Raw genomic sequence first — 25,954 nt, forward strand, 5'->3', positions numbered from 1 at the left:
TGTAAAAGAGGAAGAGGCATGAAAAGCACCTTACTGAACACAACAGTGGCAGAGAGTGTGACAGTGTGAGCTGTAGGTAAACTGGGAGTGATGGGAGCGGCCGGGATCTCATGGAGAACAACTATGACTGTCATCATCACAGCATCACAAATCCCAGGTAAGATGATTCCTCGATGCATTAGGACTTTTTAAGCTGCTGTGACCAAAAGAGCTGGCAGGGCAACGCCAAGTACCTCTGCCGTGACGATGACAATGACAATCACCTGATATGCACAGATAGACACAACCAGTGGGAAACAAACGGACGCTTCTCCCTGTACGACAACACCACTGCAGCTTTCTTCCTGGTCTAAGTGGACAGACTGGTCCCAGAGGACAGTGGGACATACTGGTGCAGGGTGGACGTCAGCTTACAACCGGATCATATCAGTGTCATACAGCTGAATGTCTCTCGGGGTAAAGTCATGTGTAGATAGATAGATAGATAGATAGATAGATAGATAGATAGATAGATAGATAGATAGATAGGTGGATAGATAGATAGATAGATAGATAGATAGATAGATAGATAGATAGATAGATAGATAGATAGATAGATAGATAGATAGGTGGATGTCTTGATCTGTCAACCTGCAGGGTATAAATGTAAGGCTATTCATACTGTAAATTAGAACTAAGTCAGGGTCATGTTCCTCTTTTTTGAACTTTCTATTCCTATAAAAATGTGAGTAAATCAAGCTTGTTTGTTTCAGGTTATCACAACAGCACAAGTTGCAAGTTTCTGTGAATTAACTCATATTTTTCACGGCCTTTTTTATGCAGCAGCAAAGTCTCCAAAAAATCGGACTCATCACAGTGAGTAAGATCTGAGCAGCACATCCAACCCAGTCTCATCAGAAAACGTACACCATCTACGTTGGTCCACTTGGAAAAACGTAGTATTCTCACAATTTGGCCTCTCAGATTGTGAGATACCTACGTTTTTGTCTGCCCATTGTTTTGCATTGGCCTGTGCCCACGTCACGTGACTCTCAAGATCCCGTCTGCGAAAACGAAAACATGGCGGACATTCCTTGTATTTTCAGATAAAAATGTCATTTTATAATATAGTTTGGGCATTAAAATACATTCTGACACCATTTCTAGCGAGAAATATGCTCTTTGCTTCCACAATCTTCAGCCAGTTCATGCTTACGATCTATATTTTATTAGTTATCACGAATATTTTTCAGATCTCGCCAGAAAAATCGTAGTAATGTAACGTTTTTATCGTTGCTATGGTGGTTGCTGTGAACGCTGCCATGCCGTAAACCACGTCGTAGCGTGCTGTTTGAATCATCGTCCGTGCGTTGCGTCGTTCAGTGAGCGTGAACGTTATTCACGTTATTTGATATTAATATTTGATGATAGATTACACCTCTAATTCGAAGGATCTAAGAAGTCCCCGCAACTACATTCATACCGAGGCGGGCCCGAGTGCGCATGCGTGAGCGGACCTGTCGTGTGACTGTCGTAAATAAAGTTTTTTTTAACTTTCCGGTCCATTTAACACAAAGCTACGTCATAAACATGGACCGCTTGGAAGACGACGATGTTATAATCCTTCTGTCAGGTAAGTAGTTTATTTTGTTTTGTTTTTAAATATTGTAACGATCTGGGTTTACAGTCCGAGTGCTGACACAGCGAATGTGGAGTCTGTCGATACAGACAATGGATGCTATTCATTTGCTAATATTCTATTGTTTGTACTCAGGCTACGGCCCATTGTAGCCTGTGTTACCTGGGATGTGAATACATGGTTGGTGAGACCAGTTCCAGACGCTTAGCTCATCATTGAGGGACGCTACAATATAAATATAAACATAAACAGATAATGTAATGGTATAAGGGAACTAACAGAAACCACGAATCAGCCCATAAAATAGTTCTACACGATACAGTGTAGGGTGCAGGGTGAAAGGCCCATTGTGGGTCCTTCACTATACATTCATTCTAAGTTTTGAGAGCTTCCCTATTTTTGGAGTGTGATAGTTTGATTTCGTCTTTCAAATTAAGGATGGTTTATGATTGAACTTTGATTTATGAATGCTTTAGATTAACAAGGGATGTATTTGTCTACCATTACTCCACAATATCAGATCAATTTGGTTTAATTTATAGTATGCAATATGACAATAATGTTTTCAAAACAAGATGTTCGGGCGTTGCGATACATTTTAAGTAACAATTGGTATGTTCTGTTTTTTAATCAAGGAGGATCCAAGTGAAGCTACAGGAGTTTCAGCAACGTCAAAAACTGGGACCGAACAGTTTGTTTTGCTTGATGAGGAACAGGAAGGGCAGCCTCTCCCAAAGAGAAGGAGACCTGGAGAGAAACAGAAGCCGGGTTTAAGCCACTGCCACCATCCACATACATCGAGGAAGATGAGGGAGAGAAATTCTCCTACCATTAAAGAGGTACTTTTAAGTTACATACCACAAACACCATTTTATATAATATACTAAATATAATTTTTTTATTAAATCCCCAAAGTACGCTGGGTGAAATATAAGTTAATATCACACTGAAAGAATACCTCCGCTGACTAACGTTGATGTTACTGGAATTTAGTACATCAAATTATTTTTCCCTTGCTTCCTAGAATGGTTGATTTTTGACCAAGCATGCTTCCCTGCTGTGATTGTTCAACTGGGAAAACAACTTTTTCCACAGGAAGGCAAGTAAATTTGATTGGAAGGAATCTAAATGTTTTTTGGGGAAAAAAATGTATGCAGTAATGTCATTTAAGATTGCTTGTGCATTGAAATAATTGCTTTTTGTCTTTGAATTTCAGGGCGATACACTCAAAGACTTTTTCAGTGGACATTGCTGATCTAGTTGAAAGTGGGTACTGGCCAGCAACAGTCAATTTTAAAACCTTGTATGCAGTGGATTGGTTCACTAAATATGAGGATCTCAAGATTGCGGCTCTGGGAATGTCACGGCAAGCTTTTGTTAGCATGCCTGAACATCGCACAAAAGTCTTAGGTCGGTGAGTATAAAATGGAACTAATTACCCACTGCTTGCAATATGTTTCCCATATATTTACTATAATATAGTGTTGGATTTTTGTCTTTTTCTAGCAGATTAAGATATGTGGGGATACCATGCAGAATGCATTACTGGAATAGATCTATGCCAAATTTGAAGTTGAGAGGCTGTCTCAGGTGCAGCATTCAGTGCCCTGCGTGCACACCCTCCATGTTGGCTTTTGCAGTGGATGGGATCCACAAACTATACGGCTTTAAGAGCCAACCAGGGTAAAAAATTTAGAGTGCCATAAACAGTACATTTGTAAATATGTATATGTTTGAGACTTGATTGATTTTTTTGTTGTTCTGGCCAAGGATTCTGAGGTGTCTTCCTTGGTTGACTACATCCATGAGACGACAAAACACGTAAAGTTATATTACATTGTCCCTTATTTTACGACGCAACGTTTTCTTGTACCCTACCAATTTTATTTATGAATAATGATGTTTGGAAAGTAGAAAACAAAAATCCCACCACCTTCTGACTTTATCCTTCTCCTACGCACCTGTCGCCTGTCTCACGAAATAGATGTGCAAAGTTTTCCTCTGTTATGTATAATGATGACCCCATCAAACATCATGTTAGCAATATTTACACCTTTTTAATTTATACTGTTTATTTCTGTCTACATGTGTGAATTTGCCTTCATTAGTTTTAGAAAAGAGCGATGTATCGGTCAGTGGGCGGCAGCACGAGACTCACTAGTCTGTAAGTAGACGAAGGCGTTGAGGTTGCTGTCGGCCATTGTTTTTTTGCTTAAGGGACTGAATATGTTCCGTGCAGAAATATTTGCACTTTTCTGATTTTGTTTTGACAGACTGTGCAAAGGACCTTGAGAACATCACCACTCTACAGGAAGACACAGTCCAGTAATGGGTGTCAGATGTTCAGCAGTGGACGACAGGTACTGTGGAAAAAATGTATGTCATTGTTGCACAATGTCCTTTGACTCTGTTTACACAAGGTCTACACAAAAAGGTTTGATTGTAAACTGATATTGGCACTAATTCATTTTATTCTCCTCTTCACAAGGACCAACCAATCAAAATGACTTACAGAACGCCATTGAGGACTCTATTTGAGCATTAAGCAGCAAAGATTTCAGCTGTATCGTCAGGCTGGTGAGACAACAAGATGCCAACTTTAATGCCAATTTCTTTGTGTAACATACTGTGACAAAATGTATTGATTACTATTTGTAGATTGTAAAAATAGCTAACCCATTTATAAAAAAAACAAAACTAGAATTACCGCACTGCGGTTGTATGACTCCGCTAACCAGTGCAGTTTCTGTGTACATATCTCTACATACTTTTTCTCATATAAATGTCACTGTAACCTCGACAACTGAAACCGTAAGATGAGGTCATTGTGGCCTTGACCTTTTGACTTTAAGGCAAATAGTCAGATGGACAACCCGAAAACATACAGTTATGCCTCCGGCAACTGGCTATTGCAGAGGCATTAAAATGTTAGTGTTTGGTTTCACATTCTAGATGGCAATAAGCAGAGACATCAACTCAGGAAAAAGATTTCTGTAGAAAAGAAAGCCTTGTATGTGTGTATATATACATACACACAAACGCACTATTAAAACGTTTTGTTTTTTATCATATATTCTCAGGCAGTACTGAGGCATTTACGGAGACGGGACATGAGGGTCTACTCTGCGTGCTCAAGAGAAGATTGCACAAAGTTCAAGCTCAGCAGGCTGCAGTGGGTCCGACATATTCTGGAACGCCAACAATGTCTTTGGATGACTCCTCCTCTGAAGAGGAAAACATGGAGAGTTACTTCTTCGCTGCTCAAGAACTGCGAGTGCTGTGATTAGGTAAACGTGTGAATAACTCTGTTGCTGCACTGCTACTGTTGCTACTCCCTGGCAGCCTTAGGAAGGCCTTAGCTTTGTGTTGGGTAGCTGTTAGCTTTAGCATAGCAATCATCAGAGGGAACCATCTTCAGAATTTAACACTATGGTTTGTTTGTGTCCTTCAGTTCTTCTCAAGTGAAGCTGTACCACTGTGCTCCAGCTCCACACTCCCTCCTGCAGCCTCCGCTCCTGATGCTAACCTCCTGTCTCCATCACACCAAGCAGCAAACCTGGAGTGACAGAACTTTCTCCATAGCTGCCCCCTCCCTCTGAAACCCCCTCTCCCAAACACTATTTTTGTATTTTTTTGCATGAGAATTGTTGATCATATCATTTCCAGCAACTGCCTTAATGTAATTTTTGTGCATAATAAATGACTGATCATAACATATTGGGATTTCCTTGCACTTCTACACCATGTTATTGGCAGATAAGATGCTGATTGAGTTAAAGCAGTGGATCCCATGCTTTAAGCAAAATAAACACAAAAGGATCAAATGGATTTGAAGTAGAATGGGCACATTACATTCTGTAGAGAGTACCTCAGCTACTGAAGTCAGAAAATTACTTTCTTTATCTGAGGTTTCAGTCATTTATAGTCACAGCAAAGCACACAGGTCTGGTTGTCTAAGTGGTGCCCATATCATATTGTTTAAGATGTGTAACATCAAGCTTGTGTATCAGTGCTAAATACATCCAGTCATAAGTCAGAGTCCACCCTCTTGTTTACACTAAAATTAGGTGACCCAGATGTTTCACAATGCAATCTGATAAGGTCATATGAGAAACATTCTTAACATCAAAGAAATGAACACAGCAGTACAGCAATAGATGTTTCACTTTAAATCAGTAGCTGGTAAGCGGTAATGAGGCAGGGGTTTCTATCAGAAATCATTTCTGGGACATTACTTTAAAAGATCTCCAGTATAAGCAAATATGTTCTAAAATTGGTTTACATCCAAGTGTGAGGCTGTCCCACCACTTGGAGTGAAGATATAGTCCAGGTATGAACAGTCAAAACCTCAAATCACACCCAGTACAGTATGGTTCAGGTGACAGTAGGTGGAAGGTGAAGGTCATTTCCATGAGCTCAAGAGAAACAATGTGACGTCTTAGTAGTTCATATTTGGGTCCTCTTAAAACATGCACCCACTAGGTACTCTATACTGTAATCCTGAAAACCAGGGACCATGCTGCATTGGGGTCTAGGGGAAGGGAGTAGCAATGTTAAAAATCAAAGGGAAGACTGTGATATGAAAAGTGTTTCACAAGGAAAATTAGGTCTACACTTGCCCAAATTGAATGCAGATATATGTATCAAGTCAGATGGATACCATAGATTTATACAGAGTCAATGTCATTGGTAGTGAAAGTAGAAAATTAATACACTAAGATACATACAGTATGAACACATAAAAAATGTTCAGAAGTATTCAAAATATATCATGCAGAAGAGTATTGGTGTAAGTATATGGACATAATATAGGGACACAAGTATAAATATTGTTGTGAGAGAATACATAAGTAGTCCAGAGAGTATGTACACAGTGTGTGTGGGGGAGGGGTGGCTGCAAGTTAGGGATGGTGGTGGTGGTGGGGGGGGCCTGTGGGATGACGAAGTCATCACCCGCCCTACTCTCCCTCTGATTGGCTAATAATCCTGATTGGCGCCAGAGCTATGTATTGGTGTTTAGGAATGAGGACCGTCAGAGTTAGGGTCAGGGGTTAGCCAATCAGAACCAGAGTAGGGGGCGGGCATTGTCATCATCGCGGGAATCCTGACACTCTCCACAACAGCTGATGCTCCTGGACAGGTATGGGACGAGCAATTATGAATTTTAATATTTCAGTATTGAAAAGTATTAGGCATTTGTTAATAATTACCATGGAGCAGAGTTTATATTGGTTCCTAACGTTTCAGTTTGGTGTGAAACGTTAGGAATGTATAGTATAGTGTAGTGTGTATGTGTATACTAACTTGAATGTGAAATCTCAACATATAGCTCAGTCTACTGCAAAAGTCATAAACACCACATTTAAAGCATAGATCAAATTAAGTTGTATGGATGTATTTTATTTATATGTATTGAAAATAATGAATATGCTAGTATGCACCACAAAACATTACTCTGATATTAATGTGTTTTTGTTCCATTGAGGTTGGAGTAACCAGCATCCCTCCACTCACCAACCCTCCATCATCCCTGACAACCAGCCACCCATCAGCCAACTGGCCGCTTGTCCTCTCAAACAACCCTCCACCAATCCTGACATGCAGCCTCCCAGTGCCATGTTGAATCAGGGTATGTTGTGGTGACATTTTTAGAAAACGAACACAATAACGTATTTTTACTAAGGTGTTACACAAGTAAATAATACACACATGTAGGTCAGAGTAACTAACCTTTGAAATCTTCCTAAAGATGACTGATGTTTGTGAACTTTGTTTCTACAATTGTCATGACACTACATCACATTATGTAAATGGAAATTTGTTTTGCTAGAGTTGTGATATTGTGGTAATACATTGGAGTATTATATTCATATATATATATATATATCTGAGTGTGTGAATGGATATGATCCCTAAAACTGAGCTCATCATTCATGTTTACTCTTTAGATTTTTTATCTTTTCACATATTTTTAGTGGATTTGGACTCACAAACATATGTCGTAGGGCGACTAAAGTGAGAAAAGTGAGCAGCGGAGTCTGTGTTTGTGCGCCGTTACCTTTCCCTCAGATTCTGGGACTATATTAAAGAAGCTGTGCAATTCTTTTATATAATCATCCATTTATAGACATCAATTTGGCCCGGGACAAGCGTGATTACCAACAATTTTTTAAGGAGGCAGTACGAAATTTGACAGAGCCGGCGCACAATGAACTGAATATCTTTAATTTATTATCTAGGGCAGCAGGGCTCCATCTAATTGGCCAAATATATTGACATGCAGAGCGTGAATACATGGCACATTGAACACCATTTATCGCAGTCCAAGCAGTCTTTTGTGATATGTACATCGCCCATGTTGATATTGCGATGACCGTAATTTTTAGATATCTTGTACAGCCCTAGTGTCTATGATTTAAAACCCATAAGCATGATCTGTTTTTTTCCCTGTTCTAAAGCCAAATAAGGTTTGCTGCCATCTAGTGGTTATTTCTTTCCAACCAGCTGAATAGTTAATGGGTTTGAAGTCATCAGCGGATAATGAGATGAAATGTTGCTGGTCAACGTAATCATGTTATTTTTGCTGATGATAAAGCCAAGGGGAATCGTGTCAAGTTAAAAGTGCACAGGAAGGAACCCTGTGGAACCCCAAACACTATTGTTTTTTGTTGGAGTGGAAGTCGACTGTTAATCGATTAGTTGTTGCAGCCCTGGATTGACACACCCAGTTTTTTAGCATTTCCAGTAGGTTCCCATGATCTCCATGATGCATGTGCTAAATGCATAGCTCTGGTAGGAGTATTAGGATGTTCACTGACAATTGATTATCAAATTGTGCAACAATGCTAATATTAAAATATATGAGGTCAGATTGAGAGTAAGTGTACTCTTGTTTTGCTCTTTCAGAAGCAACCGTTCAATCACTGGAGGAGAGAAGTATTACCCGGTGAAGAAGGTACTGAAAAGCAAAAGGTTGAAGGTTTTATTTGTTGTAATTTGAGGTCAAAAAATGTAGTTGTAATATACAAAAAAATGTTGTACTACAGAGATACTAACTGGATTTACAATCACCACAACTTCAAACTGTAAAGTCATCTGACCATAGGTTTGCTTTTAATGGTAAACATGTTTTAATGTGTTTCAGGGGAACGTAATGGAACTGGTGGAGCGGGAGCCCTGTTCCATGTGGTATTTACAATGTCTCTTAATTGGATTTGATTGTCCCTAAAATTACTTAATGTTTACTGCAATATTACAATTAAGAAATTAGTATTATATATCGTTAGTTTTTCTTATGTAACATTATGCATTTCTTTACTTTTATGTAAATTGTTGCTGCTAATGTGGTGCTATTTATTTATTTGAAAAATATTTTTAAAAAGTATAAACTATTGTCTTGACAATTGACTCTTACAATAATCAGGTCATTTACACTAATCAGCTTACTGTGTGCATGTTAAATGCATATGGCATTTATAGCTCGCTGTGTCTCGTTGCCCTTCTTCCTTGTCAAGTTTTGAATTTCATTCAATGCTAATGTAAAAAAAATTCTTGGTTAATTACAGTGGGAAGACGTGGCGCTTGCAGTGTGTGCCAAAGGAGAACACCGGGAGTTGACATACATACACACAACATGAATATACACAAAACGCATACACACACACAAATGTGACATAAAAGGTTCAATGTTAAGTGTTTATTTTTCAAGAAGTTTTTGTTAATATTACTTATATATATATATATATATATATATATATATACACATATATATATACATATATACATATATATATATATATATGTATATATATATAGATAGATAGATATATAGATGTATTACAACAGAGCATGTCTATATATACAGTATATATACTGTATATACAATATATACTGTATATACTGTATATATTAATAATGTAATATTACTATTATTTGTATTTGTTTAATTGAAAAGACTATCTTGCTGTTTCTTTAGCTTACTGTTCATTTATATTTTAGGAATTTAGTCAAATTTGTTTTGTATGTATGGTACATTAAAAACCCTTCAAACCCCAACGCCTTGTGTGAACTGCTGAAACCATTTGCTGCTGGAATTGTTTGCTGAATTTTATATATAAATTATATAATTGATATATTGCCTTATACAGTATGTCTATCATCTCTATACAGTAATACAAAATAAAAAAATTAAAATTCAAGTAGACAGCAGATTTGTTATTATTCATCGCTATTACAGAGCACATGAAGATTAACAGTATGTACAAACAACTCTTTACATAGCAGAAATACAAATACAAAGTTATAAGAAAAAAGTAAAGATCAAAAATGTATTAATGATATACGAAAAATAATCTTAATGTTCATCATCAGTCCATATCAAATTTATCAAATACACAATAGGCATATATACTGTAAAAAGGTGCACTCGCTATACTAAGCCGTCCAAGATGACGGGTCCGCTCACGCATGCGCACTCGGGCCCGCCTCGGTATGAATGTAGTTGCGGGGACTTCTTAGATCCTTCGAATTAGAGGTGTAATCTATCATCAAATATTAATATCAAATAACGTGAATAACGTTCACGCTCACTGAACGACGCAACGCACGGACGATGATTCAAACAGCACGCTACGACGTGGTTTACGGCATGGCAGCGTTCACAGCAACCACCATAGCAACGATAAAAACGTTACATTACTACGATTTTTCTGGCGAGATCTGAAAAATATTCGTGATAACTAATAAAATATAGATCGTAAGCATGAACTGGCTGAAGATTGTGGAAGCAAAGAGCATATTTCTCGCTAGAAATGGTGTCAGAATGTATTTTAATGCCCAAACTATATTATAAAATGACATTTTTATCTGAAAATACAAGGAATGTCCGCCATGTTTTCGTTTTCGCAGACGGGATCTTGAGAGTCACGTGACGTGGGCACAGGCCAATGCAAAACAATGGGCAGACAAAAACGTAGGTATCTCACAATCTGAGAGGCCAAATTGTGAGAATACTACGTTTTTCCAAGTGGACCAACGTAGATGGTGTACGTTTTCTGATGAGACTGGGTTGGCACATCTCGATGTGTGTCTCTAATGTATTTGTGTGTGTATTAATACAAATCATGACTAAATAAAAAACAGAAATGACTTTATTTTGTTTTTGCACTTCTTAGTAATTGAAGTATCCACAATACCCACAGATGTCAAAGTGGACAGTGAGTGATTTATATTTGTGTGTGTGTGTGTGTGTGTGTGTGTGTGTGTGTGTGTGTGTCTGTGTGCCATTTGCATTCATATTATTCAGATCTAATGTGTGTAAATCTTCTAGGAGGTAATTGTACATGTCGTTCTTCCCTGCAGTTCTGTTCCTGACTGCAGCGATGTGTGTGGCAGCCATACTGTTTGTGTGTCTGTTCACACTGTGTCTCCTGTGTGCTGTTAAACACCAGAGATCAGGCCCACGCCAGAACAGAGAGGTCAGTCTGTGACGGAAACGTCTGCAGCCATGTTAGCAGTGAGATCCAGACTGAACTACCTCTCAGGGACGGCTCTTCTCCTTCAGGTTCTGATGTTTCTCCCAGTTTTGCACCAGTTGTATGACATCATCAACACGCTGAACTCCTCAGAGAATTCCTCAGTCTATTCCCACATGGGCTCAATCAGACATCACACAGACTTAGAGATGAGGAGCTGTTCATTTGGTGCAGTCCAGTGGATTCGGTCATTTGTGTTCATATCTGTCTACACAGTGCATGTGAAAGTATTTTTAGTGGTTTTTGTTTCTGATCCCTTCACAGACATCAGCGGACTATGAGACAATGACGCCTGGTGAGGGAACTGAACCTGAACCCCGCTGCACCTGTTCACCTTCGGACTGTGCTGCTCCCTCAGCTCCACCGCCGCCACCTCCTGACCTCTGCCCCCACTTCACGTCAAAGCACCGGGAATCCACTGTCACTCTCGGTGAATATGCTGAAGTGGATGTACGAGGCCACGTCTGCCAGTACCAACATCTGGATCTCAGCCAGTTGGAGAATCATGTTTATCACAGGCTCTGTGGTCCTAAAGATGGACCCATGCAGATGAACTGTTGATACCACTCAGTTTATTTACAACTTGGGTCTTGTTTACAAAAACTTTAGACAGCACCTTAAATCGTCAGATATAACTTTCTACTTTCTGAGATACCTTGGTGCTAATAGAGTATTAATAATAATATGATTTGTGGCCAAAACACACTTGTTTTATATGTTCTGAACGAACCTATACTGTTCATAAACTATAATAAATTCCAAATTCAACTATTCAGGAGTTGTAATGTTGTGTTTTGTTATTCCTCAATGAAAAAGTGTCATTGTGAATGACACAGAGAAGGGAAAATGAGATATGAGATACATTGTACCCAAATAAACCAAATTATAATATATGAAGGTGTTATTCACTGTCCTATAACATTCCCAGTTGGGAGGGATGCTGCGTTGCTTCTCACATGTTCTAAGTGGTTTCAGAGTGAGGTTAAAACAGAGGAAGCTACTGAAACACAGGAAGTGCAAGAGGAAACACAGAGTTGTCATTAATTTGGGGACAGTTACAAAGACATGAAACCAGCGTTGAGATCAGAAAAGGAAAAGGGACAAAGACGTATGAGCAGCATGGACAAGGTTTTCCTCATTCTGATTCTTGTGGGAGGTAAGTTCCCTGAGATTGACTCAATTGAGTTTATGTTCTGTGTCTTTGTTTCAGCGAACACACTCACAACCTTTCATTGTCACATTCCTAATTCTTAAAGCAACACTTTCTGTTGCCTTGCTGTTGAGTTTCAGCCTCAACTGTGAACTCTGTTTGCTTTTAAAGTGTTTTGACGAAGCTGGGAGGAGATTTGGAGATTTGTAGTTGCTGTTGAGAGCTGTTTAGATAACTCAGTGGGTGCACCTTGAAATCAGCTTTTCCTAACCACAAAAGCAATGTCAGGGTTAAAAAGTATAAAATATATAAAGTATATTTCAGGTTATTTTTTCAGACTTTTGCTTTTTTGTGAAATGCTGCATATATGTTTCTATAAGGGCTTCTAGAAATACTCAAATGAAAGAATGAACTGCCAACAACTTCCACATAGGGAACGTTAATGGGGACCACTGCTTTACAGGAGTGAATCTATTGGGTTTATAGAAAATAGTTGTTGAAGGCTGAATGGAGATGTGACTTTTGTTGCTGTCTCTGTGTCTTGTGCAGGATTCTGGAAGACTGAAGCTATATCTGTAGAAGGAGAGCTGGGGGGAGACGTCACAATTCAATGCTCTCACGCTTATGCATCTGACAACATCAAATATTTCTGCAAGGACCCTTGTGAGGATAAAGACGTCCTAATAAAAAGCAGCAAAATCATTCCAGGCAAATACAGTATCAAAGTTGAAGGAAGCACGTTCTACGTGACCATCTCTCGTCTGACAGAGGGCGACGCAGGAACCTACTGGTGTGGAATAGACAGATTTGTTAAGGACACGTACAAAGAAGTCGTCCTCACGGTCGTAAAGGGTGAGTTGAGTCCCCGCTGTACAGGAACTGTTTTTATGACGTCGTCATTCGTCATCACTTTATCACTTTAACCTTTATTGCATTTCCTTTTCACCAAAATGTGATCGACATTTCACAAAAGCGTCTGTTTCAAACTGATCTTCTCTTTTTCGCAACAGGAAAGAAGTGAGAGGCTGTAACAGAAACGAGACAAGGAACAAAATAAACATCACTCCGTCTGTTTCTCTTTCTTTCTTCAGGAAAAACACAGGACTCTGAAGAGGACTTTTCACAATCAACTATAGGTGAAGCATTTACTACAAATGCAGCACTTCCTGCATTTACTACAAATGCAACACTTCCTGCATTTACTACAAATGCAACACTTCCTGCATTTACTACAAAGGCAGCACATCCTAATAAGTCAGAGTCTGGAGGTGTGTAGATATACATGTGTGTGAGAGACAGAGTCCTGAGTGATGTATCTTCACTGAGATATGATGTTGTCTCTTTTCTCCAGGGAAGCTGGTGTACATCGGAGCAGGCCTCGGGGGGGTTGTGCTGGCTCTGGCGGTGGTGCTGCTGATATTCTTCAAACATCAAAACAAAGAAATCAGCACAACCTCTGGTAAAAAATACAAACTCATTGAACAGTGTTTATATCATATGATGGCAGTTTCATATTACGCCCAGAATCACCACAACGACCAAATGATACACAACAGCAGTGATCTGGGAACACCCAGGCCTGAACACTATTAAAAGCACCTGCCGGCCACCTCATGACGCTCTGTGTCAGAGAGCCATAGCAACCACGTAGAAGCGCCCTGGCAACCATCACAAAAAAACACTCGGGGATGTATAATGCTGCTGCATTCACACCAAACGCAAAAAGGAAGTTTTCATGTGATGAGACAAAGTCAATGCAAAGACGCGATATACACAAAGACAAGAATTTTGCATTTGAACTTCAGCAAAAAATGAATGTGATGCCATGTCGTGAAAGCCAATCAGCGTTGAGAATGAAACTCACCAGACTCAGGTCCTGGCACAGACCCAAGATACTAGGTCATAGGTAAACATATTTTAAGGCTACATCCAACCATTTATTTTATTTTCTGCTCATTAAGAAGAAATACAAGGCTCATACAGCATTTTCATTTTCAGATCAATACTTTGACCCTTATTGGAGTGAACACAAAGTCAATTAAAAGCATTCATCCTCATTTACCTAGGGTTGGGGCGGCATGGTGGAGCTGTTTGAATTCCAGCTTGACTTGGGTCTTCATAGTTTGCATGTTCTCCCTTCGTCTGCATGGGTACAACCCTCTTGAAAATGCTGTTATTTCTGGGCAAAATAAATACAATTGACAGAATATTGGTAAAGGGCATAATGCATATGAAAAGATGACATTAAATAGATAGCAATGTATTCTTCTTTATTTTTGGTTATTTGCTGCTTTTATTGTAGAATTATGCCAGTATAAATATTAACTATTTTTCAGTAAGTCAAAGGGAGTAATACAGTTTTTACTTCGCAGGCATTTAAAACTTTGTCAATGTATCATCACTCTCCACACAGGAAAGCACCAGAACACTGAGTATGCATCGCCGTCCAGTCAGAGTGGAAACGGCCACAGCAGCAGGGACCAATCAGATGACTTGTTTTACTCCACTGTGAACTTCAACACACATCGCCCTGCAGAGGTCACATACTCCACCATCACACACATCCCAACGGATGAATCAGACTTGTATTGTAACCTCTAAACTCAGTTCTGAATATGTTCACAGTCATGTGCAGTAACAATACGTGCTGTAAATACCCACCGCTTGCAGATATATATATTGTGACAAGGAGAAAAAAATATTTAGAAATGTTTTTTAATTTAACCACAATAAAATAAAAGATAATAGAGATTTTCTTGTGTGTGCAATTTTGTATTTTTCAAAGAATTGGTGAAGAAATGAACACCAACAATAAACACACACACACGCACACCCGCACGCACACACACACACACACACACACACACACACACACACAAACACACTCACACACACACACAAACCAGAAAACCATACTTCCTGTTTAGTTTTTCTGCCTTACATTCAAACTTGACATTTGTTTGACACATAGCCTACTGAGTTAGCGTTTGTTAAATTGTTACCAGTGCATGGTTACATTTTTGAACAATGGAATTTAATTGGTAGATAGATAGATAGATAGATAGATAGATAGATAGATAGATAGATAGATAGATAGATAGATAGATAGATAGATAGAAGATAGATAGATAGATAGATAGATAGATAGATAGATAGATAGATAGATAGATAGGTGGATGTCTTGATCTGTCAACCTGCAGGGTATAAATGTAAGGCTATTCATACTGTAAATTAGAACTAAGTCAGGGTCATGTTCCTCTTTTTTGAACTTTCTATTCCTGTGAAAATGTGAGTATATGAAGCTTGTTTGTTTCAGGTTATCACAACAGCACAAGTTGCAAGTTTCTGTGAATTAACTCATATTTTTCACGACCTTTTCATGCAGCAGCAAAGTCTCCAAACAATCTGACTTATCACACTGAGTGAGATCTGAGCAGCACATCTCCATGTGTGTCTCTAATGTATTTGTGTGTGTATAAATATAAATCATAAATAAATAAAAAACATAAATACTTTATTTTGTCTTTGCACTTCTTAATAAATTAAGTATCCACAATACCCACAGACGTCAAAGTGGACAGTGAGTGATTTATATTTGTGTGTGTGTGTGTGTGTGTGTGTGTGTGCCATTTGCATTTATATTATTCAGATCTAATGTGTGTAAATCTTCTAGGAGGTAATTGTACATGTCGTTCTTTCCTGCAGAGCTCAACATGTCACTGTTCCTGACTGCAGCGATGTGTGTGGCAGCCATACTGTTTGTGTGTCTGTTCACACTGTGTCTCCTGTGCGCTGTTAAACACCAGAGATCAGGCCCACGCCAGAACAGAGAGGTCAGTCTGTGACGGAAACGTCTGCAGCCATGTTAGCAGTGAGATCCAGACTGAACTACCTCTCAGGGACGGCTCTTCTCCTTCAGGTTCTGATGTTTCTCCCAGTTTTGCACCAGTTGTATGACATCATCAACACGCTGAACTCCTCAGAGAATTCCTCAGTCTATTCCCACATGGGCTCAATCAGACATCACACAGACTTAGAGATGAGGAGCTGTTCATTTGGTGCAGTCCAGTGGATTCGGTCATTTGTGTTCATATCTGTCTACACAATGCATGTGAAAGTATTTTTAGTGGTTTTTGTTTCTGTTCCCTTCACAGACATCAGCGGACTATGAGACAATGACGCCTGGTGAGGGAACTGAACCTGAACCCCGCTGCACCTGTTCACCTTCGGACTGTGCTGCTCCCTCAGCTCCACCGCCGCCACCTCCTGACCTCTGCCCCCACTTCACGTCAAAGCACCGGGAATCCACTGTCACTCTCGGTGAATATGCTGAAGTGGATGTACGAGGCCACGTCTGCCAGTACCAACATCTGGATCTCAGCCAGTTGGAGGATCATGTTTATCACAGGCTCTGTGGTCCCAAAGATGGACCCATGCAGATGAACTGTTGATACCACTCAGTTTATTTCCAACTTGGGTCTTGTTTCTAAAACTTTAGACAGCACCTTAAATCGTCAGATATAACTTTCTATGTTCTGAGATACCTTGGTGCTGATAGAGTATTAATAATAATATGATTTGTGGCCAAAACACACTTGTTTTATACGTTTTGAATGAACCTCTACTGTTCATAAACTATAATAAATTCCTAAATCAATAATCCAGGAGTTGTAATGTTGTGTTTTGTTATTCCTAAATGAAAAAGTGTCATTGTGAATGACACAGAGAAGGGAAAATGAGATATGAGATACATTGTACCCAAATAAACCAAATTATAATATATGAAGGTGTTATTCACTGTCCTATAACATTCCCAGTTGGGAGGGATGCTGCGTTGCTTCTCACATGTTCTAAGTGGTTTCAGAGTGAGGTTAAAACAGAGGAAGCTACTGAAACACAGGAAGTGCAAGAGGAAAGAGGAAACACAGAGTTGTCATTAATTTGGGGACAGTTACAAAGACATGAAACCAGCGTTGAGATCAGAAAAGGAAAAGGGACAAAGACGTATGAGCAGCATGGACAAGGTTTTCCTCATTCTGATTCTTGTGGGAGGTAAGTTCCCTGAGATTGACTCAATTGAGTTTGTGTTCTGTGTCTTTGTTTCAGCGAACACACTCACAACCTTTCATTGTCACATTCCTAATTCTTAAAGCAACACTTTCTGTTGCCTTGCTGTTGAGTTTCAGCCTCAACTGTGAACTCTGTTTGCTTTTAAAGTGTTTTGACGAAGCTGGGAGGAGATTTGTAGATTTGTAGTTGCTGTTGAGAGCTGTTTAGATAACTCAGTGGGTGCACCTTGAAATCAGCTTTTCCTAACCACAAAAACAATGTCAGGGTTAAAAAGTATAAAATATATAACATCAAATTCAGGTTATTTTTTCAGACTTTTGCTTTTTTGTGAAATGCTGCATATACGTTTCTATAAGGGCTTCTAGAAATACTCAAATGAAAGAATGAACTGCCAACAACTTCCACATAGGGAATGTTAATGGGGACCACTGCTTTACAGGAGTGAATCTATTGACATGAGAGTTTATAGAAAATAGTTGTTGAAGGCTGAATGGAGATGTGACTTTTGTTGCTGTCTCTGTGTCTTGTGCAGGATTCTGGAAGACTGAAGCTATATCTGTAGAAGGAGAGCTGGGGGGAGACGTCACAATTCAATGCTCTCACGCTTATGCATCTGACAACATCAAATATTTCTGCAAGGACCCTTGTGAGGATAAAGACGTCCTAATAAGAAGCAGCCAAATCAGTACAGGCAAATACAGTATCATAGATGAAGGAAGCACGTTCTACGTGACCATCTCTCGTCTGACAGAGGGCGACGCAGGAAAATACTGGTGTGGAATAGACAGAGCTGTTAAGGACACGTACAAAGAAGTCGTCCTCACGGTCGTAAAGGGTGAGTTGAGTCCCCGCTGTACAGGAACTGTTTTTATGACGTCGTCATTCGTCTTCACTTTATCACTTTAACCTTTATTCCATTTCCTTTTCACCAAAACGTGATCGACATTTCACAAAAGCATCTGTTTCAAACTGATCTTCTCTTTTTCGCAACAGGAAAGAAGTGAGAGGCTGTAACAGAAACGAGACAAGGAACAAAATAAACATCACTCCGTCTGTTTCTCTTTCTTTCTTCAGGAAAAACACAGGACTCTGAAGAGGACTTTTCACAATCAACCATAGGTGAAGCATTTACTACAAATGCAGCACGTCCTGCATTTACTACAAATGCAACACTTCCTGCATTTACTACAAATGCAGCACGTCCTGCATTTACTACAACTGTCACACCCAACATTTCTGGTACGTGGACAAATCAGAATATTTCCAAATCAGAATATTTCCATATCAACACAACTCACATCGAGAATGGATACCACTGACAATACAAAGCAGAAAACAGGTGGCGAGAGACAATTATTATTTATGGTTGTATTACATAATTAATAACAGAATTTGAATGAAACAATACTGGATCATGTCTTACAGACTCAAACAACACTCATGCAGGAGAACAGAACACTGGCTCAGGTGAGTTTCTATCTGATCATTTGCTGTAACTTGTGATGTACACTCTTAATGTCCATATGGGAAAAATGATTGAGACACCTTTTCGCCTTTGGCCAGACACCGTGCTGTACGTTACTGTTGGGAGCGTCGCCACGCTCAGTGTGTCACTGCTGCTGGCAACGAGGTTCAGGAAACGCAGAGACGACGTCAGTGCAGAGGAAGGAGAGGTATGAGACACAGAGATGATAACACGTCAGTCTCCTCACGGCCTAACAACCTTCTCCCTATAGAGACGCATGATGATAATGGTGACAGCAAATTAAACTAAGCAGAAAACGATAGGTTCTTTTCATAGTTTCCGAGGTCAACATATGTGGGGGGGGTTTCCAAAGTCACTCTCCCCACATGGTTCTTTATGTTTAATGCATAGAGTAGGAAATACACTTGTTCATTATCTTAAAGAGATTTAGACAGGGAGATAGTCACCTGTCTTATTTCTTTCTATTTAATTTTCATTCAGGACTGTGCACAGTCAAACACACAATGACATGCAGATTTTTCTCTTTTCACTTTTCCACAGTTAGACAGTGAGAACGATGACATTGCAAAAGAAGTGTGGTCGATGATAAGATTATCTGAGAAGAACTCTGGTGCTCACCGCCCAAACCAGGATCCTTCAACGTCTGTGTACACAGAGGTTGAATACAGCGCACCACCTCATATCAGTGAAACCATCTGCTGCTCCAGAGGTGCTACAGAGTCAAGACATTCAGCTGCAAATGTCCTCAGCACCACTTCAGAGATCTGCAGCATATGTATACCAGCCATGATATCAGAAAGAGCAGGAGATGGCTGTCTACGAAAACGCACAGATGCACCTGCAGCACTGAGGAATGCTCTGATCAAAGCGACAGACAGCTGTTTGAGCACTGTGTCAGTTGTTTACTACAGAACCTGCAGTGATTCCACTGAATCTAGGCCCCGCTCTCTTTGGTTTGGCTTGGATTTGTCTGAATAGCCTGAGTTCATCTCAGAGTTTTGAGTTTTGTGTGTTGTTATGGAGTTTTTATGCGGCTGAACTGCACGACTCACTCTGCTTCTACACATGTAAAACTACATGGTCTGTGTGTTGTGTTGATGGTATGTAATATGGCTTAACTCACTTTTTTTGCTCACTGCTTAGTTTGTTGTGTTGTTATTTTCTGTATCATGCTCTTCATATGTATGTGATGCCATCTGTGCATGAAATAAATGTAATGAATTCATCAATTACAAAAATACAATAAACTATAATTGAGCCTGCGTTTTTGGCTGATACGTATATGTTCAAAGTTCAGACTTTAGTGACTCCAAGCTGTCAAATGAATAAAGACACCAAATAAAGATTTCACATTTCCACATGACAATGAAACCTATTGTCTTGTGTTTAAAATGGGACAGTGAGATCTAGAAGAGAGGTGGGAAATGGATCCCAGCAATGAAACCCTGTTTCAATAGGGTAATGAAAGAAGAGGCAAGAAGTGATGACATGAACAAAGCTTCCTGATCCAGTCCTCTACAGCAGACACCTGTTATCTTATCAGATTCATATTAAATCAAGTTCCAATCGGTGGATGTTAATCTGTTGTTCTACAGATCAGATATTATTAATGCACGTTAAGACAAACAATGACAGTTACATCTTTATAATGAAGTATATTTTGTTGTGCACTGGTGAAATAGATTAATTAACATGACTAATGACAGACTTGCCAAAAACATTTTCAAATGGAATTGATACAGATGAGTAATTTTAGTGACCAGTGTCAATTGAGTACATTTTAAATACATTTCTATATTTTCTATTTTTATTCTTGGCAGGTCAGTGGTAAAATACGTTGAACTGGCACGTTCTGAAAAATTCCTTTGGCTTGTATTGATCCTTGTCACAGCTGCAGCTGCTGTGGCTCAGAAGGTAGAGCGGGTCGTCCACTAACCACAAAGGCTAGTGGTTTGATCCCAGTCTCCCCCATTCCTGGTACCCAAGTGTCCACCTCGGCTGTCCCTGTGTGTGATAGAGAAAGGGATTTACACAAACGAACCACAAACTGTATGATAAAAAACTTTGAGTCATCATCAAGACTAGAAAAGATCTATTTTACCGTGATGAATTAAAGTAGAAGATGTGACGGCCTTGCAGGATGCAGCAAACTAAACCTGCATTATCCTCTGAACTGAATCCAGGATGTGCTGGTGTAGGATATAGTTTATGAGAACACACAGATAGTAGTTTTTTGAGTCACACGAGTTACAATAAGTTCATCATTTCACTTTCATAGGTTGAGTGGGATGTGTGGACAGGTTTGTAAAAGAGGAAGAGGCATGAAAAGCACCTTACTGAACACAACAGCGGCAGAGAGTGTGACAGTGTAGGTAAACTGGGAGTGATGGGAGCAGCCGGGATCTCATGGAGAATAACTATGACTGTCATCATCACAGCATCACAAATCCCAGGTAAGATGATTCCTCTATGCATTAGGACTTTTTAAGCTGCTGTGACCAAAAGAAACCTTCACACCTAACAGAGTTTATCATTGTGAAAGCTCTGATCAGTGTCAGAACCACAGCCGTGACCGGTGTGGAGGGTCAGACGTTCAACTTCACATGTGAATACCCACAGAGCTGGCAGGGCAACGCCAAGTACCTCTGCCGTGAGGACGACAATGACAATCACCTGATACGCACAGATAGACACAACCAGTGGGAAACAAACGGACGCTTCTCCCTGTACGACAACACCACTGCAGCTTTCTTCCTGGTCCAAGTGGACAGACTTGTCCCAGAGGACGGTGGGACATACTGGTGCGGGGTGGACGTCAGCTTACAACCGGATCATATCAGTGTCATACACCTGAACGTCTCTCGAGGTAAAGTCATGTGTAGATAGATAGATAGATAGATAGATAGATAGATAGATAGATAGATAGATAGATAGATAGATAGGTGGATGTCTTGATCTGTCAACCTGCAGGGTATAAATGTAAGGCTATTCATACTGTAAATTAGAACTAAGTCAGGGTCATGTTCCTCTTTTTTGAACTTTCTATTCTTGTGAAAATGTGAGTATATGAAGCTTGTTTGTTTCAGGTTATCACAACAGCACAAGTTGCAAGTTTCTGTGAACTAACTCATATTTTTCACGGCCTTTTTTATGCAGCAGCAAAGTCTCCAAACAATCGGACTCATCACAGTGAGTAAGATCTAAGCAGCACATCTCCATGTGTGTCTCTAATGTATTTGTGTGTGTATAAATACAAATCATAAATAAATAAAAAACATCCATAATTTATTTTGACTTTGCACTTCTTAGTAAATGAAGTATCCACAATACAAACAGACGTCAAAGTGGACAGTGAGTGATTTATATGTGTGTGTGTGTGTGTGTGTGTGTGTGTGTGTGTGTGTGTGTGCCATTTGCATTTATATTATTCAGATCTAATGTGTGTAAATCTTCTAGGAGGTAATTGTACATGTCGTTCTTTCCTGCAGAGCTCAACATGTCACTGTTCCTGACTGCAGCGATGTGTGTGGCAGCCATGCTGTTTGTGTGTCTGTTCACACTGTGTCTCCTGTGCGCTGTTAAACACCAGAGATCAGGCCCACGCCAGAACAGAGAGGTCAGTCTGTGACGGAAACGTCTGCAGCCATGTTAGCAGTGAGATCCAGACTGAACTACCTCTCAGGGACGGCTCTTCTCCTTCAGTCTCTGATGTTTCTCCCAGTTTTGCACCAGTTGTATGACATCATCAACACGCTGAACTCCTCAGAGAATTCCTCAGTCTATTCCCAGATGGGCTCAATCAGACATCACACAGACTTAGAGATGAGGAGCTGTTCATTTGGTGCAGTCCAGTGGATTCGGTCATTTGTGTTCATATCTGTCTACACAGTGCATGTGAAAGTATTTTTAGTGTTTTTTGTTTCTGTTCCCTTCACAGACATCAGCGGACTATGAGACAATGACGCCTGGTGAGGGAACTGAACCTGAACCCCGCTGCACCTGTTCACCTTCGGACTGTGCTGCTCCCTCAGCTCCACCGCCGCCACCTCGTGACCTCTGCCCCCACTTCACGTCAAAGCACCGGGAATCCGCTGTCACTCTCGGCGAATATGCTGAAGTGGATGTACGAGGCCACGTCTGCCAGTACCAACATCTGGATCTCAGCCAGTTGGAGGATCATGTTTATCACAGGCTCTGTGGTCCTAAAGATGGACCCATGCAGATGAACTGTTGATACCACTCAGTTTATTTCCAACTTGGGTCTTGTTTCTAAAACTTTAGACAGCACCTTAAATTGTCAGATATAACTTTCTACGTTCTGAGATACCTTGGTGCTGATAGAGTATTAATAATAATATGATTTGTGGCCAAAACACACTTGTTTTATACGTTTTGAATGAACCTCTACTGTTCATAAACTATAATAAATTCCTAAATCAATAATCCAGGAGTTGTAATGTTGTGTTTTGTTATTCCTAAATGAAAAAGTGTCATTGTGAATGACACAGAGAAGGGAAAATGAGATATGAGATACATTGTACCCAAATAAACCAAATTATAATATATGAAGGTGTTATTCACTGTCCTATAACATTCCCAGTTGGGAGGGATGCTGCGTTGCTTCTCACATGTTCTAAGTGGTTTCAGAGTGAGGTTAAAACAGAGGAAGCTACTGAAACACAGGAAGTGCAAGAGGAAAGAGGAAACACAGAGTTGTCATTAATTTGGGGACAGTTACAAAGACATGAAACCAGCGTTGAGATCAGAAAAGGAAAAGGGACAAAGACGTATGAGCAGCATGGACAAGGTTTTCCTCATTCTGATTCTTGTGGGAGGTAAGTTCCCTGAGATTGACTCAATTGAGTTTGTGTTCTGTGTCTTTGTTTCAGCGAACACACTCACAACCTTTCATTGTCACATTCCTAATTCTTAAAGCAACACTTTCTGTTGCCTTGCTGTTGAGTTTCAGCCTCAACTGTGAACTCTGTTTGCTTTTAAAGTGTTTTGACGAAGCTGGGAGGAGATTTGTAGATTTGTAGTTGCTGTTGAGAGCTGTTTAGATAACTCAGTGGGTGCACCTTGAAATCAGCTTTTCCTAACCACAAAAACAATGTCAGGGTTAAAAAGTATAAAATATATAACATCAAATTCAGGTTATTTTTTCAGACTTTTGCTTTTTTGTGAAATGCTGCATATACGTTTCTATAAGGGCTTCTAGAAATACTCAAATGAAAGAATGAACTGCCAACAACTTCCACATAGGGAATGTTAATGGGGACCACTGCTTTACAGGAGTGAATCTATTGACGTGAGGGTTTATAGAAAATAGTTGTTGAAGGCTGAATGGAGATGTGACTTTTGTTGCTGTCTCTGTGTCTTGTGCAGGATTCTGGAAGACTGAAGCTATATCTGTAGAAGGAGAGCTGGGGGGAGACGTCACAATTCAATGCTCTCACGCTTATGCATCTGACAACATCAAATATTTCTGCAAGGACCCTTGTAAGGATGAAGACGTCCTAATAAGAAGCAGCCAAATCAGTACAGGCAAATACAGTATCATAGATGAAGGAAGCACGTTCAACGTGACCATCTCTCGTCTGACAGAGGGCGACGCAGGAAAATACTGGTGTGGAATAGAGAGAGCTGTTAAGGACACGTACAAAGAAGTCGTCCTCACAGTCGTAAAGGGTGAGTTGAGTCCCCGCTGTACAGGAACTGTTTTTATGACGTCGTCATTCGTCTTCACTTTATCACTTTAACCTTTATTCCATTTCCTTTTCACCAAAACGTGATCGACATTTCACAAAAGCGTCTGTTTCAAACTGATCTTCTCTTTTTCGCAACAGGAAAGAAGTGAGAGGCTGTAACAGAAACGAGACAAGGAACTAAATAAACATCACTCCGTCTGTTTCTCTTTCTTTCTTCAGGAAAAACACAGGACTCTGAAGAGGACTTTTCACAATCAACCATAGGTGAAGCATTTACTACAAATGCAACACTTCCTGCATTTACTACAAATGCAGCACTTCCTGCATTTACTACAAATGCAGCACATCCTAATAAGTCAGAGTCTGAAGGTGTGTAGATATACATGTGTGTGAGAGACAGAGTCCTGAGTGATGTATCTTCACTGAGATATGATGTTGTCTCTTTTCTCCAGGGAAGCTGGTGTACATCGGAGCAGGCCTCGGGGGGGTTGTGCTGGCTCTGGCGGTGGTGCTGCTGATATTCTTCAAACATCAAAACAAAGAAATCAGCACAACCTCTGGTGAAAAAACAAACTCATTGAACAGTGTTTATATCATATGATGGCAGTTTCATATTACGCCCAGAATCACCACAACGACCAAATGATACACAACAGCAGTGATCTGGGAACACCCAGGCCTGAACACTATTACAAGCACCTGCCGGCCACCTCATGACGCTCTGTGTCAGAGAGCCATAGCAACCACGTAGAAGCGCCCTGGCAACCACCACAAAAAAACACTCGGGGATGTATAATGCTGCTGCATTCACACCAAACGCAAAAAGGAAGTTTTCATGTGATGAGACAAAGTCAATGCAAAGAAGCGAAATACACAAAGACTTTTGCATTTGAACTTCAGCAAAAAATGAATGTGATGCCATGTCGTGAAAGCCAATCAGCGTTGAGAATGAAACTCACCAGACTCAGGTCCTGGCACAGACCCAAGCTACTAGGTCATAGGTAAACATATTTTAAGGCTACATCCAACCATTTATTTTATTTTCTGCTCATTAAGAAGAAATACAAGGCTCATACAGCATTTTCATTTTCAGATCAATACTTTGACCCTTATTGGAGTGAACACAAAGTCAATTAAAAGCCTTCATCCTCATTTACCTAGGGTTGGGGCGGCATGGTGGAGCTGTTTGAATTCCAGCTTGACTTGGGTCTTCATAGTTTGCATGTTCTCCCTTCGTCTGCATGGGTACAACCCTCTTGAAAATGCTGTTATTTCTGGGCAAAATAAATACAATTGACAGAATATTGGTAAAGGGCATAATGCATAGGAAAAGATGACATTAAATAGATGGCAATGTATTCTACTTTATTTTGGTTATTTGCTGCTTTT

At 39.9% G+C, this 25,954-nt stretch overlaps 3 protein-coding genes and 1 long non-coding RNA gene across 8 annotated transcripts in view; all 4 read left to right on the top strand.

Annotated features, from left to right (window-relative positions):
• On the top strand, positions 1-23,091 carry LOC117769145 (CMRF35-like molecule 2). Of its 2 annotated transcripts, none has more exons than XM_034597830.1 (6): positions 1-157; positions 21,400-21,723; positions 22,014-22,046; positions 22,167-22,208; positions 22,346-22,473; positions 22,795-23,091. In XM_034597830.1, the coding sequence occupies exons 1-6, from the start codon at positions 91-93 to the stop codon at positions 23,089-23,091; spliced, it is 891 nt and encodes a 296-aa protein (XP_034453721.1). In that variant the 5' UTR covers positions 1-90. The 2 variants fall into 2 exon arrangements, with proteins under 2 accessions (XP_034453721.1, XP_034453730.1); XM_034597839.1 differs by having other exon boundaries at positions 22,017-22,046.
• Positions 8,559-9,296, top strand: LOC117769424. The gene is made up of 3 exons (XR_004615222.1): positions 8,559-8,573; positions 8,763-8,806; positions 9,184-9,296. It is a non-coding gene; the product is annotated as an uncharacterized LOC117769424 (long non-coding RNA).
• Positions 12,158-25,954, top strand: part of LOC117769088 (CMRF35-like molecule 1) — a 21,137-nt gene continuing 7,340 nt past the window's right edge. Inside the window, exons 1-5 of one of the 4 annotated variants that reach the window (XM_034597726.1) lie at positions 12,159-12,308; positions 12,831-13,153; positions 13,393-13,437; positions 16,007-16,134; positions 16,456-16,962. In XM_034597726.1, coding sequence (XP_034453617.1) covers positions 12,217-12,308; positions 12,831-13,153; positions 13,393-13,437; positions 16,007-16,134; positions 16,456-16,752 — 885 coding nt within the window. In that variant the 5' untranslated portion in view covers positions 12,159-12,216 and the 3' untranslated portion in view covers positions 16,753-16,962. Of the gene's footprint in view, positions 12,309-12,830; positions 13,154-13,392; positions 13,438-16,006; positions 16,135-16,455; positions 16,963-23,537; positions 23,693-24,242; positions 24,546-25,954 lie in introns of those variants that run through there. The other 3 variants (XM_034597735.1, XM_034597719.1, XM_034597712.1) reach the window with 3 other exon arrangements.
• LOC117768971 lies at positions 17,196-20,120 on the top strand. The gene is made up of 6 exons (XM_034597507.1): positions 17,196-17,353; positions 17,904-18,206; positions 18,446-18,610; positions 18,797-18,838; positions 18,935-19,044; positions 19,398-20,120. The coding sequence occupies exons 1-6, from the start codon at positions 17,263-17,265 to the stop codon at positions 19,833-19,835; spliced, it is 1,149 nt and encodes a 382-aa protein (XP_034453398.1). The 5' UTR covers positions 17,196-17,262; the 3' UTR covers positions 19,836-20,120.

Source organism: Hippoglossus hippoglossus, chromosome 1 (genome assembly GCF_009819705.1).
Source record: "Hippoglossus hippoglossus isolate fHipHip1 chromosome 1, fHipHip1.pri, whole genome shotgun sequence".
Classification (NCBI taxonomy): domain Eukaryota; kingdom Metazoa; phylum Chordata; class Actinopteri; order Pleuronectiformes; family Pleuronectidae; genus Hippoglossus; species Hippoglossus hippoglossus.

Bases quoted from the DNA above. Each gene is read 5' to 3' on its own strand.
- LOC117769145 (XM_034597830.1), top strand. From the start codon at position 91: ATGGGAGCGGCCGGGATCTCATGGAGAACAACTATGACTGTCATCATC. The intron at 22,047-22,166 runs GTGAGTAAGATC...TGCACTTCTTAG, and splicing joins AAACAATCGGACTCATCACA to TAAATGAAGTATCCACAATA. The intron at 22,209-22,345 runs GTGAGTGATTTA...TCTTTCCTGCAG, and splicing joins AACAGACGTCAAAGTGGACA to AGCTCAACATGTCACTGTTC.
- LOC117768971 (XM_034597507.1), top strand. From the start codon at position 17,263: ATGAAACCAGCGTTGAGATCAGAAAAGGAAAAGGGACAAAGACGTATG. The intron at 18,207-18,445 runs GTGAGTTGAGTC...TTCTTTCTTCAG, and splicing joins CGTCCTCACGGTCGTAAAGG to GAAAAACACAGGACTCTGAA. The intron at 18,611-18,796 runs GTACGTGGACAA...CATGTCTTACAG, and splicing joins TGTCACACCCAACATTTCTG to ACTCAAACAACACTCATGCA.